At 36.7% G+C, this 16,398-nt stretch overlaps 1 protein-coding gene across 2 annotated transcripts in view; it reads right to left on the minus strand.

Moving 5' to 3' along the window:
• The window catches only part of LOC127934160 (voltage-gated potassium channel subunit beta-1), a 128,614-nt gene that overhangs the window by 98,836 nt on the left and 13,380 nt on the right, over positions 1 to 16,398 (minus strand). Inside the window, exon 1 of one of the 2 annotated variants that reach the window (XM_052531351.1) lies at positions 141 to 1,078. The exons of the other annotated variant lie outside the window; for it this stretch is intronic. Coding sequence (XP_052387311.1) covers positions 141 to 352 — 212 coding nt within the window. The 5' untranslated portion in view covers positions 353 to 1,078. Of the gene's footprint in view, positions 1 to 140; positions 1,079 to 16,398 lie in introns of those variants that run through there. 2 annotated transcript variants of the gene reach the window in all.

A 16,398-nucleotide genomic window follows, 5' to 3' on the forward strand; every position in this document is an offset into this window, starting at 1 on the left:
CTTAAAACTGATCTCAGAAGAGTTTGAGAGGATCCAATCCATTCCAGCAAGAGAAAAAGCCACAGGTGAAGGCATCTGTGAAAGGAAGAAATGGAAATGAAGTAAAGTGGTTAAGGAGGGAGAGAGAGAGAGAGACGTACCGGTACTTCATGCCAGTGAGCTTGCCAGTGGACTCTTTAAGGGAGATGTGGTGGCGTGGGGTGAAAGAACCAAAGCTCCGGGCGATGATGGCAACCGTGCGGAACTTCGCCCTTGCAGCATTCACCACGTTGGGGCTGGTGGCGTTCGTTTTTCCATGGTCCCCATTCCGACCTTTCAGATTGTGGTCAGTGCAAGCGATTGAGACCTGCATGCTGGATGTGGAGGATGCAGAAGATGCAGTCTACAACACAGAAAGGACACACCGAGGGTTCATGCGGGGGTCACAGTCCCGACCTTCCTCCCTGATCCCGTCCTGTGGATACCGTCAGAGCAGCAGCAGAGAGACTGCATCAATTATTAAACACAAGGAAAAAGGAGATGTCTACACAGTCCAAAAGTTGCGCTGCACCTTGCCCAAGACGTTCCCTCGTGGAAAAGATAAGTGTCAAAGCTGCATCTGGGTCAATGAGCCACAGAATGAGAGCTGCAGAACTATCCGGAGGAGGAGAGGAGATTCCCGCAGCACTGAGAGGGTCCTCGCATGGTCAGCCACAAAAAGCCCGCCTGCTGAAGGGGGGAGGAGAGGAGGAGGAAAGGAGGGAGGGATGTCAAGACTGGACAGCATAAATCCACTGCTCTGCTGACACTTCTCTCCTCTCTTCTGAGGTTTCCTCTTTTCTTACACTCTTTCCCACATGCACATACACTCACTTCCTCCAGCTGATAAAAAACTGAGCTTCTATTGAGTGCCTGTCCCGCTTTTTGTTTCTGTTTTTACTCTCTTTTCTTTTTAGATGGTTTTATGTTCTTTGCTTTTTTTTTGAGCTCAGCAGTGGTGCTTCATCTGCGCTACAGCTCTTGGGGAATGAGCAGTAGGCAGCCGTCCACGTCTGTTTAAAGCGCTCTCTCCCTCCCTTTATCTGCCTCACTCTCTTTCTTTTCCAGCATATCGCACTCTTGCTCCACTGCTGTGGTGCGTAATGTCTGTGACATGCACCAAACACAATGCTTTGTACACCTGTGCACATATACACTCAACACTCTTTTAGTGCTAAGCCTGAAACCAATAAATGCTAAACTAAAAGCTGTTAAAACATCATTTGAAGGATATCAGTAAGTTAAAAACGTATAATTAAGCCCTTCAAAGAAGTCTTTTATTTCTGTTTAAAATACTTTCTTCTATCACAGCTAAACATCTAAAAACAACTACAAGTACAGTGTATAATAATTATAATTCATTACATTTATATAGCATTTTTCTGGACACTCAGAGTGCTTTACATAGAAGGGGGTAATCTCCTCGTCCACAACCAGTGTGCAGCATCTACCTGGATGATACGACGGCAGCCATATTGTGTCAAAGCGTCCACCACACACCATCTTATTGATGGAGAGGAGACAGGGTGATGAAGCCAATCAGCAGATATGGGGATGGTTAGGAGGCCATGATGGTCAGAGGCCAATAGGCGAATTTGGCCAGGATACACCCCTACTCTTTTTCGAAGGACATACTGGGATTTTTAGACCACAATGAGTCAGGAACTTGGTTTAACATCTCATCCGAAAGATGGTGCTTTTTGTCAGTATAGTGTCCCCATCACTACACTGGGGCGTTAGGAGCCACACAGACCACAGGCTGAGCACCCCCTGCTGGCCTCACTAACACCTCTTCCAGCAGCAGCATAGTTTTCCCAGGAGGTCTCCCATCAAGTAAGATGTTTGTTGGCTGATTACAACACAAAGTGTACCAATGTGGCTCTGTCAAAAGTGGTGATGTTTGAAGATCCCCACCAGCAACACTGACTCCACCAATAAAGAGAGAAAAAATTGTGTTGTTATCGGTTTATGACCAATGGGAGGTTTGCTTAGGAAACCTGATTGAAAAAAAAAAAAAAAACTATTATTCCCTATGTCCAAATACATCTACTTCCATATTATGCAAAAAGCTGAATGTGTAATGAGTAGTATATCCAAAACCAAAATCCTCAAGATAACAGTGTAAAAAACCTTTAGCAAACTACTAGAATAGTTTGTGAAAAAAACCTTTAAGACTTTTCCCACCAAGAATAGATAATGCCTTTACCAGTCGAAGTACCAACTGCTCCTCAACATCTAAAGACACCAGCACTTGACCTTCTAATATTAGCACTTTCATTTTCTATTATATTCTATTCTATTCTATTCTATTCTATTCTATTCTTTAAAATAAAAAAAATGAAAAACACCATATCTATGTGTACTGCGCTGAGACTCGTCATGGCACTTGTATACTGTTGTTGTTCTCTTGTTGGTCTGATTGCTTCTATTGTTCTCATCTGTAAGTCACTTTTGGATAAAAGCTCTGCTAAATGAATAAATGTTAAATGTAATGCTAAATAATCAGATTGACACAAGAAAGGATTTGTAAATGACAGGAAAATAGTATGACTGACATCGTAGATCACATGACACTGTCATCATGTAAATGTAGTATATCCAGGTTGCACTTGTACTACACATATGCATACTTATATAGAACATGCTTTTCTAACAGTTGTGAAGTTATTTCTTTAAATAATATTTAGAATTTATCATAATTTATATTAATATTATTATTCTAAAATGTAAAATGAAATCCTGTTATGCAAGGAATTGAGGTATAAAGGTAATTGTAGATTTGTCCTAAATCTAAACAGTGTTTCTTTTCTTTTAACAAGGACAAACCTAGTACATTTATGGCTTCAATATCTAATTTAATTGGTGTTATGTAGATATGTTTAAAGAGAGAATATGCAGCACGCCACAAATCTCTACATATCTAGCATAAATCACATATCACATAGCTTACATAAAAAATTCATACAAATGAAAGGTGACACAACCATTTGTATTAATTCTAGTATATTAGCTACTTTGAGTTGGTTGACACTATTCTGACCTCATTTAAATCCATTACAAATCAACTGACCTCTGCTTTAGTTCAGGAGTGCTAATTGAGGCTCCCGGTCCGGAATCACTTTTATGTATGACTCCCCAGTGCATGTACAGTATTATTAGGTTAACTAAAGTTCTTTGTGGACAATGTTTTCCCTGTAAAGTTGAATAAAACGGCTGATCTTGATGGCTTCCTGACAGTATAAAAGGAAATTAAAGTAAAGGTGCCTCTGGGTGCCTTTACCAGTTGAAGTATTTCCTGCCAACTGCTCCTCAACCACAATCTCCAGCCCTTTTTATCACCAGAAACAGTACGGTTACTGATCGATATGAGATCACACACACTCAGCGCATTGTTGTTTTCATATACTCTCCATTAAATATTTGCACTTTACTTGTGGGTCTCGAATCAATATTGATCAATGGAGTAGTGAAAAATGTGACTCTTACCGTTCGCCCAAAGGTGCTCATTAAACCAGGAAGCTCTATGAGATTACACCTCAAAACGCAGTACCCGGCCGTGTCTATGGAAACCACAGCGGCTGGAATACGTTTCCATTAAAATGTTTACACAAAAGGCTCTTTTTTCAGTAGCAGCAGTTCCATCTATATTATTGCTCTGTAATAGTGAGCTGAACTCCAGACTCTCTCTAGCTTTTCACCCGCTTGTTCTTCTTCAGGATCAAGCATGTTAACTGATGAAAACTTATTGCAATTGAGATGTGAATGAGTGCCATCACAGTGCATCTAATTTCTCAGATCAAATTTTTGCCACCCCCATGAATCACAAAACAATTATTGCACAGGCCAACGACCTCAAATGTGTCCTAGTTTGTTTTCTGGATCAATCTTTGGACCATACACCTTTTTGAACCATTCTGGCACTCACGTATGAGCGCTGGCTGGTAGCATTGGACGGTTCCAATGTTTCCACCTGTGATACATAATAATAGCAGGACATACTTGAAGAGGGGTGCAATTACAGATGAGGCACATGCTGTGGACCATTGTATTGAAAAATGCAGTTAAACATACCTGCCACTCTTCTGCACTGGGTACTGCACTGCACGGATCATTTCACACCATAAATACCCAGCCAGCAGCTGAGTTTCCAGGTGTACATGATTTAGAGGACTTCTTTTGATTGGTGAGGGGGTGGTGATTCTCTATCTTTTTACAATAGGTTCGATCTGCATCAGCACCTGTAACTGTAATTACCATGCAAGGCAATAGAGGTGGCCTTGAGTTACTGCATCAGAGACATTGCAACACAGCATGATGAGATCCCTCTGTCCTCTCCCTGACCCCGCAGCGCTGACGTGTTTGACCTCTCTGCTAATGTAACAAGGTAAAAGACATTTTTTCACTGGAAAATAAAAACTTGAGTTCTGATTGGCCGAAAATGTATGTTCAAAAATGTACTGATGGGAAAGATGAAGAAGAAATGAGGCAAGTTTACAGAAATCTTCCCAAAGGGAAAGCCATTTATTAGCCATGGAGCTTTTCTTAATAGAGTCTATGAAGAGTAAATCACAAGAACATTTGAAATTTGCCTTTTAAAAGATAAACCATAATTATACTGACTGCAAACTTTTGAACAGAAGTGTGTATTTTGTCATAATTCAAACACGATATATGCTTGTATTCAAAAGTTTGCAGTCAGTAAAACATTTTTGCCAACACTTGATAGTCCACTTTAGGGATTCTACTGCCTATAAGTAATTTTGCAACTAACTAGCAATCATTAGAGTATTAGTAGAATGTATGCTTTATTTTGTGGCTTCTCAACAGACATTCTACTGACTATAAGTAACTTTGCAAGTACGGCAACTTATTCTACTAACCCTAACCTAACAGTCTACAAATGTTGTAATGAGAGTTAGTTGACATGTTGCAAAATTAATTACATACAGTATAGTTAGTGGAATGTCTAAAGTTGACCGAAAATAAAGTGTAACCAGTTTAGTTTTTTTTATAAATTAAAATGTTATTCAGCAAGGATGCATTACCTTTAGACAGGTAATGTTTTTACATTATTACAAAAAAAAAATATTTAAAATAAATACTGTTTTCTTTTTACTTGCAGTTCAAAGAATCCCAAAAAAGAAAAAGAAGAATACATTAAAACTTAAATAATAAGAAGAACTTTTCTTAAGCACCAAATCAGCTTATTCCAATGATTTCTGAAGGATCAATTGACACTGAGAACTGTAGTAATGAGTAATACATTACTTGTATTAAAATATGGTATTCTTGTGTTAAAAAATTATAATTAAAAATAATTTAATGCAACAACATTAATGCAGTATGACTTAAGTGTCCAACTACTTTTCTATTTGCATGAAAAATTACAGACTATGGATGCTTACAACCCACTAATGCCAATTTCTATCGCTAGCATCTTTGGTTGTGGTCACCTTGATCTCATTTTTGAGAATGGATGAGGAATCCCAGGCAATTTCTTTCTCAAGGTTGTTACAGCCTTGCAGTCAGGCCAAGACCTTGCACAGATACACAACAACTAATCGAATGTGAGTGTGACATAAGTCTAAAATGACAGCAAGGCCAAGCATAACCTTCCCTCTTTCTTGAGCATTTAAAGAAAGTGAATGTAGAACTCGTGCAATCATATATCACTCATGCAGTTTATTAGGTTTGATGCAGGAATTTAAAGGTTATATTAAAGTAAATTACACAGTTATTTTTTAACACTGCTACTTGACCAATACAAAGAATATTGTGTATATTTATTTCAATGTACTATATGTATGGCAATAACCTTTTGAGGGACACCATTACATAACCCTGGATGCCATGGTATCTGAAAAGCATATTTATTTCCAGAAACCCATACCTCACTGCTTGACTAAACTAATGAGATTGCAGAGTATATTTTGACGCATGAATAATTAAAAACTCCTGGTGTAATCCCAAAAGCTGAGGCACTATTGTTATTTCTGAATTCCCAAATCAACAGCAATCTCTGGGTATTTTGTGTATCAAAGTACTAAGTGCATAAACAGCAGATGATAATCTGTAATACTGATCATGATGATCTTATAATGTGCAGGGCAATTGCTGGGTAAGTGCAAGGAGAAAATCCAATTTTAATACAAATGTGACTGGAAACAATTAGCTTTGGCTGACAATATTTCCGAAAACCACTGATTGATCCCAGTCCTGTTAACATATTGTCATACTTGCATGCAGGTTTGTTTATGATTTAATAAAACATTTATGGGCAGTGAATGGTGTGATTATACATAAACGTGCACTATACTTCCCACTAGAGAAATGGATTGCATTTGCTTTTATCACAGGAGATTTATCCATATAAAAAAACTTTACAACAGTGCAAACAAATTTAAACATCAAGGCACAATGCCTTGGTTTTGTTTGTCATTGTGTGTACAGCACAATTGATAAAGAGTACATCTGGACCCTGGTGTGATGTAAAATGAGGTGAAAAAGACCGAAGGGAAGGCAGAATCTCTCTCAGCTCTCCACAGTGTGGGAGGACAGATAGACACTCACTCGACAGCACTATGAACACCTAACACATTTATGCACACACAAACACTGGGCCTTAGGACATGCATGAACATTAAACTCAATGTAAAATGAAGCGAAATGGCGAATGGAGTCCATTTCTATGCAATTTTACTGTGAAGGCAAATATTCTTCTTCATTTCAGCTCACTACAGATTAGTATTTCACTCAGACTCACAGGGCTTATGATGTTTAAACTCCTGGTGCCTCATTAAGCTCAGAAAAAGAGCTAGCCTTACATGAATGTAAAATGTATTGATGTCGTCATGTAACACACAAGACCTACTAACAATAAACAAGAATATTTAGGGATGAATAAATAAATGTTTTTTATTTATTTGTAAATTAAATAATTAATTATTGTGTATAATAACTGTGGTGGGGCCAGGGAAATTTGATTTAATTTAATTTAATTTAAGTTAATTTAACAACCTGTTTCACAACACTAAAAAACAACCATATTCCCCACAGCATTATGACAGATGCCATACATTAGAGAAATCTGTTATGCAGTTTTACTTATTTATTTCAAATCACTATGGCAACCTTGCTGAAAAAGGGGTAAATGAGATTGGCTGTTAGTGCGTCAAAGAAATGTGTATAACACCAAGTGTATGAGAGCAGAGAATAAAGATGTGGTTCTTCACAGTATTGAAACCACTAGTTTGTGCAGTTTTTATTGCTGCATTGAAATGAAGATATAAATTGTGAAATATATAAAGCTTGATCACAGACATAAATGGAAAAACCTCTAAAGACAAACAACACATGACCCTGGGACCTTCTTAAATTATTAGTTTTATGACTTTGCATAACTTCATTATCTCTCCCCTGAGACCATATATTTCTTTGTCTCCAATTCTCAATCACTCCCTTTTTACTGTCATTGATTCTGCAAACACAATCTTTCTCTCTGCTGTGGCAACCAGTAACAGTGAACCCTCATGGCGTCCACAACAGAAGACTTAAGCTTAAAAGCCATTTATTTCCATTAAAGTAAGGTGTGATTTTTCATTAAAACCAACAAGGCTTTGGTGACCCTAACCCATAATTCTATATGACTGCCTCTTCGAATAACATTGTATTATTTACAACGCTATTCATTCTAAATGGCAGATAAAAGTGTTGAAGTACCTCTAGAATGTGTACGGCTTGATTCTAGGTAATTCATATCAATAAAAAAAGAAAAAAAAAACATTAAACAGAATAATATACAGGTGCATCTCAAAAAATTAGAATGGCATGGAAAAGTTCATTTATTTCCGTAAGTAGTTTAAGTTTTTGGTTCTTTTAATTGTGATGATTTTGGCTCACATTTAACAAAAACCCACCAATTAACTATCTCAACAATTTAGAATATGGTGACATTCCAATCAGCTAATCAACTCAAAAAACCTGCAAAGGTTTCCTAAGCCTTCAATGTGGACTCTCAGTTTGGTTCACTGGGCAACACAATCATGGGGAAGAAGACAATCACAGGGTAAGCCACAAACATTCATTGCCGAAGCAGCTGGCTGTTTCACAGAGTGCTGTATCTAAGCATGTTAACAGAAAGTTGAGTGGAAGGATAAAGTGTGGAAGATAAAATGCATAACCAACAAAGATAACCGCAGCCTTATAAGGGTTGTCCAGCAATATCGATTCAAGAATTTGAATGGACTTCACAAGGAATGTGAAGGACTGAGGCTGGGGTCAAGGCATCAAGAGCCACCACACACAGACGTGTCAAAAAATTTGCTGGACCACAGACAATGTCAGAGCCATCTTACCTGGGCTAAGGAGAAGAAGAACTGAACTGTTGCCCAGTGGACCAAAGTCCTCTTTTAAAATGAGAGCAAGTTTTATATTTCATTTGGAAACCAAGGTCCTAGAGTTGCTTGAAGTCCAGCGTTAAGTTTCCACAGTCTGTGATGATTTTGGGTGCAATGCCATCTGCTGATGTTGGTCCAATGTGTTTGGCCAGCAGACTCACCAGACCTGAACCTCATAGAGAATCTATGGGGTATTGTCAAGAGGAAAATGAGTTGAATTCCACTGTCAAGGAAACCTTGCTTACATATCACCTCAGCAGTGCCACAAATTAATCATGCCAAGTCGAACTGAGGCAGTAGTTAAAGCAAAAGAAGCCCCAACCATTGAGTACATGTACAGTAAATTAACATACTTTCCAGAAGGCCAACAATTCACAATATTTTTTTTTTGCCTTATGAAGTATTCTAATTTGTTGAGATAGTGAAATAGTGGGTTTTTGTTAAATCATCAAAATTAAAAGGACCAAAGACTTAAACTACTTCAGTTTGTGTGTATTGAAATTATTTAATACACAAGTTTAACAATTTGAGTTGAATTACTGAAATAAATGAACTTTTCCACAACATTATAATTTAGTGAGATGCACCTGTATAAAACAATACTTTTACTGAGGTATTACAAAAGTAACTGTTGAAGTTTATGTAACGTACATTAAAATATGTCTGTCCATTTTAATGAGAATTTATATCTAAATACTAAGTATATTTTTTTTTTAAAATTGGTATTTTCACAAGCAGATGTATGTATCATTTAAGGGGATAGCTCCACCAAAAAGTCTCTCATTAATTACTCACCTTCATGTCGTTCAAAACCCATAAGACCTTTGTTCATCTTCAGAACACAAATTAAGATATTTTTGATGAAATTGTATGCTTTCTTACCATGCATAGACTGCAACAGAACTACCATGTTCAAGGACCGAAAAGGTAGTAAGGACATTGTTAAAATAGTCCATGTGAGCATTTACCAATAAAACACAGAAATTTGATGTGATTTTACGTACTGCCTGCAGTTCAGATCTTTTATCGCTGAGAATACTACATCTTTCAGTATCAAACAATGTGCAAATCCAGTGTTAAACTGGGCCTTGTTTATTTACATTCGTCACTGAAACGACTTTCGTAACCCGGATGAAGCACGTTGATGGGTGTGCTCTAGGCTCTGGTTGATGTGTGCACGCTCTCTTCCGGGAGAAGTGTCCATATAAGGAATTCTCCCTTCATCATGAAATATGTCCAATTCTTTTTTTTTTTTTCTTTGGCCATGTTAAGCATGAGGATCCGACTATTTAACAGTGTAAATAACTCAGAATGCATGACATTGTATTAGGACCCCCTTTTAATTTTATGAAGCTATGAGTATACTTTTTGTCTGCAAAGGAAACAGTCATCAAAAGCACGTTCACGCAGCTGGCAGGAGCCGGTATTCTGATGTAGAACCTGGATGCACTGCGCCTTTTTTGCAAGCAGAGGAATGCACACACATGCTTCATGGGACTGTCATGAATGTGTGTCAAAGACTGACAGGGAAGATAAGAAATTGTTGAATAAATTTGTTATTTTTGTTTTCTTTGCGCACATATAGTATTGCCGTTGCTTCATAAAACCACAGCAATTCCATCATACCCATATAATAACTCAAAGGGGAAAACTTATTTTAATTGTTCAAAAGAGGAACTGTCACTTTAGGATATGTAACCCCAGAGCATTCAGACATAATGTATTGCTTTGAAAATATGGTGTCGTTGTTAGCAGAGTTAAATGCTTTTAAAGATTCTGAAGACAAAATTTCTACATACTGTACCAACATCAGTAATGTTTTGCATTTTATTCCAGCAAAAGTTTGTTCATGGAGCCATTATACAGCTGTAGAAGATGCAGTTTGCAAAAAAAATTAATAAAAAGATAAATCTTGCAAGAAAAATATACATATAAAATATTGCAGCAAAAAAAAAAAAAAATGTTGCGAATATATTGTTGGGATGAGTAAGATTTTTAAAGAAATTGAAACTTTTATTCAGCAAGGACTCATTTAATTAATAAAAAATTACAGTAAAGATATTTGTAATTTATTTGTTAAAGATCTCGATTTCAAATAAATGGTATTCTTTCAGAGAATCTTGTATCAAGATTTCCACAAAAATATTAAGCACAAAAGTTACAGTTACTTTTAAATTGTTATAAATTATTGTTCTTTTGAACTTTCTGTTTGTCAAAGAATCCTGAAAATGTATTATGGTTTCCACAAAAATATTAATCTACACCACCTTTCTCATCATGTGACACTGACATAGAGATAAATTCCTTTAACTCTTTCCCCGCCAGCGTTTTTGCAAAAAGTTGCCAGCTACTGCCAGCTTTTTTGTTGATTTTCACTCAAATTTCATGGCCCCCAGAATATTTTGTTTTTGAATATCTGAACATGCAATACACCAAAATAAAGAACAGAGCTTCTACAGTTTAAAATAAAATATTGATTAGTTTTATTCTAGCTCCAAGCTATCTTTTTTTATTAACTCTTGAATGTAGATAAGTTTTATAAAAAAAAAAAAAATGAATTAAATAAAAGAATATTAAGCTTTTATCGAATACTACATCTGGAACATATTCAGTAGGATGACATTTGATAATTGACTTGGTAACATTAGGCAGTTTTCATTTATATGCTGTTTATTGTTGATGATCACACTGTTTTTCAAATGCATAAATGCAAACGAGCTCATTTCTGCGTCTTTCTCGCATGTGTTTTTGATTGCCACATCCCTTTTCTAAAATTAAGCATTCTAGTCCTACAGTAAAAGTGTACCATTTGTATAACCACAGTTTTAATACAAATAACATGGTTAAACTTAGTGTAGCAAAACACTAAAGATTTGTGTTTACCATGGTTTAACTATATCAACCATGTTTTTGTTTATGTTTTTGTTTTAATTTGTAGTAAAACCATTGTTAATTTTTGAAAGGGATTGTAGAATAGCGCCCCCGAATTTATAAGAGTGAGAATGTGGAAACTGTTATACAAATTAAATCCCTCATTTTGATGTTATTAAAACGAGGATACAAATTAGTATAACATGACCACAATTTACTAAAACGAGGGAACAAATTCTTAATTCACGGCTACAATTTAACTAAAACCAGAGTTAATAATACAAGGGTTGTGTGTAAATAGATATTTCAAACTGTAATAACATTTTATTATACTATATATAAATAAATGCAGCCTTGGTGAACATACATTAAACACACACACATAAAATTATATATATATATATATATATATATATATATATATATATATATATATATATATATATATATAATTTATGTGTGTGTTTAATTTATGTTCACCAAGGCTATATATATATATATATATATATATATATATATATATATATATATATATATATAAATGAGCCATGTGCAGCAGATATTGTAAAAGAGCTCACCTTCAGGTGGACTAAGAGGAAAAAGAGCTGACGTAGTGCACAGTGACCTCAGATGCTAAGTGTGTATGACGGTGTACAAACTTCAGTGGCAATCTAGTGACCTCCAGCTGTATGGAGTCTAACTGATCTAAATGAGAGGAAGCCGGGAGGGGAATGAACAGTGCATGAATGAACATGGTAGTAATGATGTTAGAGAGTGTGTTTGAACAGATAGAGCAGGGTAGTCATATTAATGCACACTACCTGCTCATAACTCAGGTACTTATTAAAAATATAAATGAAAGTCAAGCCTGGAATGACTGAGGAGGCATTTATAGAATGTGAGTGTGTCTTTGAGAGTATGTCCATGTTAACCTGTGTATCACCTAAGGCAAAACTGTCATTCATCAGAAGGACAATGTGTGTGTGTGTGTGTGTGTGTCTGTGTCTGTGTGTCTGTGTCCATCAAGTGCACAGTTGCTGACACTGACTTTTAATTTCCAGCTGATGTATAAAAGGTGCTTACATACATGTCAACAGAGACTTTTTTTTCAGCTTTTTCTTTGTTACAGTGACATACAGAACAGACTGACAGGGCACATTTCAAATCTAATACAAACTTTGAAGCACACACATAGCACCAAAAGAGAAAAACAGAGGTTGGAAACAATGCTTTTCAACCCTGTACCGTCCACAACAGATCCCCAGTCAAACAAAATAGAAATGTAACACTTTCACTACATCAGCTCACAGTGTAGTGCATTGACTCATAGTAATACATAAATATAGTTTAACTCTCTGGTGTTGCTCACTTTGTGGTCAATTTTTTTTTTTTTTTTTTTTTTTTTCTTCTTTCAATGAAGTGAATGTACTACATTTTAGTTTGATGGGTTTGTTTTTTCGTCTTTAATATTTTATTTAATATAATTATACAATATTATTATTTTATCATACTAAATTATCTTTATGAAATAGTTATGATACATTTATTTCCTGGCAACCACTTTTTGAGTGTAAATCTTGAATGCTTTGGGGCACAGGCAGAAGTGATACTATTATTATATGGTGGGGGGGGGGGGGGTTTGCAGTATCAAATGTTTTCACTAGATGTCATTCAATTCCCATTTGTTTCCAATATGTTATTATTATTATTTCTTTTTTTCAAACAGTAAAAGTGTGAAATTATTTTCAGTTTCTATTATTTGTGTATGTGTGTTCATTTTCATTCAGTTTCATTCAGCACCATTCAGTTGAAATAAAAAATTCGTAAAAATGACAGAACAATGATGACAGAACAACACCAGAGGATTAATAAACACACATTCACAAACTTTTCATGGCCCACAGTCTTGATTTAATCACTAGCCTCCTTTATTCACCTTGATATATTCCTGTGCTAATAACCTCTATATGCCTAAATTCTAAATATTTCAATTCTATAGTATTCTGTCTAAATAAATAAGAAATACATTGGGGGGCCAACCATTTCAAATGCTAAAAGTTAAGCGTTACAATATTATAATGTGTATTAAAATATATATTCTTGTATATGAAAATATATTAATTTTGAAATTTGCCAAAGATTACATTTAACAGCATTATACATCTAATAAATTCAAATAAATTACGAGAGTTTTTAAAGATTAACGTTGTGCCATTTACTGTTCCTTTGTGAAATTCCACAGGTGAAATCCAATAATTTCAATAGGAATTCACAAAACTGGTATTTTAGTGTGGGGGCATAAAAAGTTCCTGTTGCAGATTCTGCTTGTGTTCAAGTTGGTCATGAGAATATGCCACAGTGACCAACAGAAAGTCAATGACAATGGACCTTTTTTCCAAAATTTAGCTGAAAGTTTGTTAACGTAACAGAACATTACGTAAGTTTTAGATGACAAAGCAATGTTCAGCAAAAACATCTATTAATTGAATTACACCACAGTGTAATATAGTTAATAAGTCTAATTTGTGTAGGCTGTTTACAATTGCCAAGCAGCTTGGCACATAGTAACAGAGAGTGTGATTACAGGTGTGCATGTAATGGAGTTATAATGGCCCCACATATGACTCATCCAATTAGAATTCATATTATAGTGTATTCCGAGGTCATAAGAGGAGGACGAAATGTTTGCACACACTAATAATGCTATCTGAAGCACATAATGAGTGGACATTTCCTGACATGTTTAGTGAAGGACAATGAGAGAGCTGCATTAGGGATCCATCTGTTTACCTCGGTTTGCCCCAAGCACCTGTGTTTGACTGCATAGACCAAATTACAAAAACACTATTATATCAAACACAAACACACATAGATGTATGCAGATATCATCTGTATTGACACAGAATAACAAAGACATGTCCATGTTTTATATACAGACAGGAATAGAAAGAGAGAGGAAATTCAGAATAAACGAGAGGAGATAGGGTGAAACAGATTGTCGAAGGGGATAGAAAGTGCTCAATGTGATGTTGCCCAGTAATGCAGAGTGGGATACAATAAAGTAGGTTGTTGTATGTATGTCTGTCTGTGTGTGTGTGTGTGTGTGTGTGTGTGGGCAATACATATTTCCCCTCGCTCCCTGCCTAACTCACAGCAGCATAAATACTGCAAGCGCTCTTAAAGGCAAAGCTCTCATCTGTCCTCTGTCTCTCTCCTGCCCTTCAGGCCTGACAGCTACAGTCACGGCCGCACACACATACTGAGGCATTTTACAGGACAGTCTGATAAGACAGAGTGCAAGAAATCCTCCGGTGCTTGACTTTATGTGTCTACATACGTAAATAAGACTTGTGGCCTGAATTGGACAGAGAAAAATGTATCCAACTCTGCAACTTTTGTAACACAAATACAAATATATTTAGTGCAATAAAAATACATTTCTATCAGTCTGATGAGATGCATTCTCAATTTAATTATGAACACACACTAATGTACACACAACAAAGTAACTGACTACTAAGAATTACAGGGCCCCCTGTCGGTGAACAAGGGTACAATCTGTTCAGTTTACATTCGTATTTGAGCTCAAGTTTACCCACTGCATTGTTTTCTGTCACACAGCTACACAGAGCCATCCCCGCCCATATAGTAGAAAGGATATTGTTACAGACTATGCCTCCATCAATATCCATCTGCTCATTAAAACACCTTCTAATGACTCTCTATGAAGACCAACTGCTGTTGTATCTGTCAGTTTCTTCAGACCAAGTCTATTTTACTTGTACATTGGATGCTGAATGCTGACACTAGGTCTCTGCAGTGAGGGATCTGTCTTTGCCAGTTTGCCTGAGGTGAACCCGTTTGGACTGTCCTGGGTGTGTGAACATCTCAATTACCATGAGACGGTCAGACAGTTTGGTTAATAATTCACACGCATCACACACTGCATTAGTCTGACTGAGGTTTGAATGTCACAACACTGACAGAAAGCTTTAATAACATTGCATAAGTAATGAGCTATAAAGCAGACGATTGTGAAATGCCATGAACAGAGATCTTTAAATGAGAAGCTTAAAGGAGGGGTGAAATGCTCGTTTTCACTCAATATCCTGTTAATCTTGAGTACATATAGAGTAGTACTGCATCCTTCATAACTCCAAAAAGTCTTTAGTTTTATTATATTCATAAGAGAAAGATAGCCTGTACTGATTTTTCCCGGAAAAACACGACCGGCTGGAGGCGTGACGTGTGGGCGGAGCTAAAGAATAACGAGCGCCAGTAGGCTTTTGCGTTGAGAGCGTTTGGAAGCTGTGACATTACCGTGAGGGAAAAACCATCATCCAAAACAAACCATGGCTAACAGTCAGATTCAACGTAGATTTATGATCCAGAATCAGATCCCGAGGCTGAAACTGAACGAGAGCAGCACCAGCAACGACTCGCTCCGAGCGGGGCTCGAACCTGGGTCACCGGCATGGGAGGCAGACGCACTAACAAGGAGGCAGAGATATTTTAAGCAGTTTTACTCACCGCCTGTGGTTCCAACACACGATCGTGACCCTTTTTCGTTGGGATTTCATCATCCTTAAGAAATAAACGATACACAAATCCGTCGTCAAACTGGGCCTTGTTTGTAAAACAAGCATCTTCGAAATGCAGGGAACAAACAAAAACACTTGCACAGCTCCGTTGATGCTCTGTAAAAATAAACTCCATCCACTGGTCCCTTAATGCTGTTTTTTTTTTTTTTTTTGGTAATCTGTGCAGGGTTGTCTTGCCCTGGCAACCAAAAACCCACTTCTTTTGTGACATTTCGCGACGCTCTCGCTCTGATCAGTGAAGTCTGTTGTGCTCTCAGTGCTCTGCTATACGGGAGCACGCACTCTTCCGGCAGACGTGCCCTTAGGACCCATACATATAAGGAAATTCTGCTCCATCTAACGTCACACAGAGCCATACTCGAAAAAAAACTTTCCGAAACTTGTGACAAACCAGAAGGAGTATGTTGGGAACAAAAATACTCCTTCAAACGTACAACTTAATTTTTGAAACTTTGTCCATGTTTAGCATGGGAATCCAACTCTTTAACAGTGTAAAAAACTCAGTATGCATG

The sequence above is a fragment of the Carassius gibelio genome, chromosome A18 (genome assembly GCF_023724105.1).
Source record: "Carassius gibelio isolate Cgi1373 ecotype wild population from Czech Republic chromosome A18, carGib1.2-hapl.c, whole genome shotgun sequence".
NCBI classification, from domain to species: domain Eukaryota; kingdom Metazoa; phylum Chordata; class Actinopteri; order Cypriniformes; family Cyprinidae; genus Carassius; species Carassius gibelio.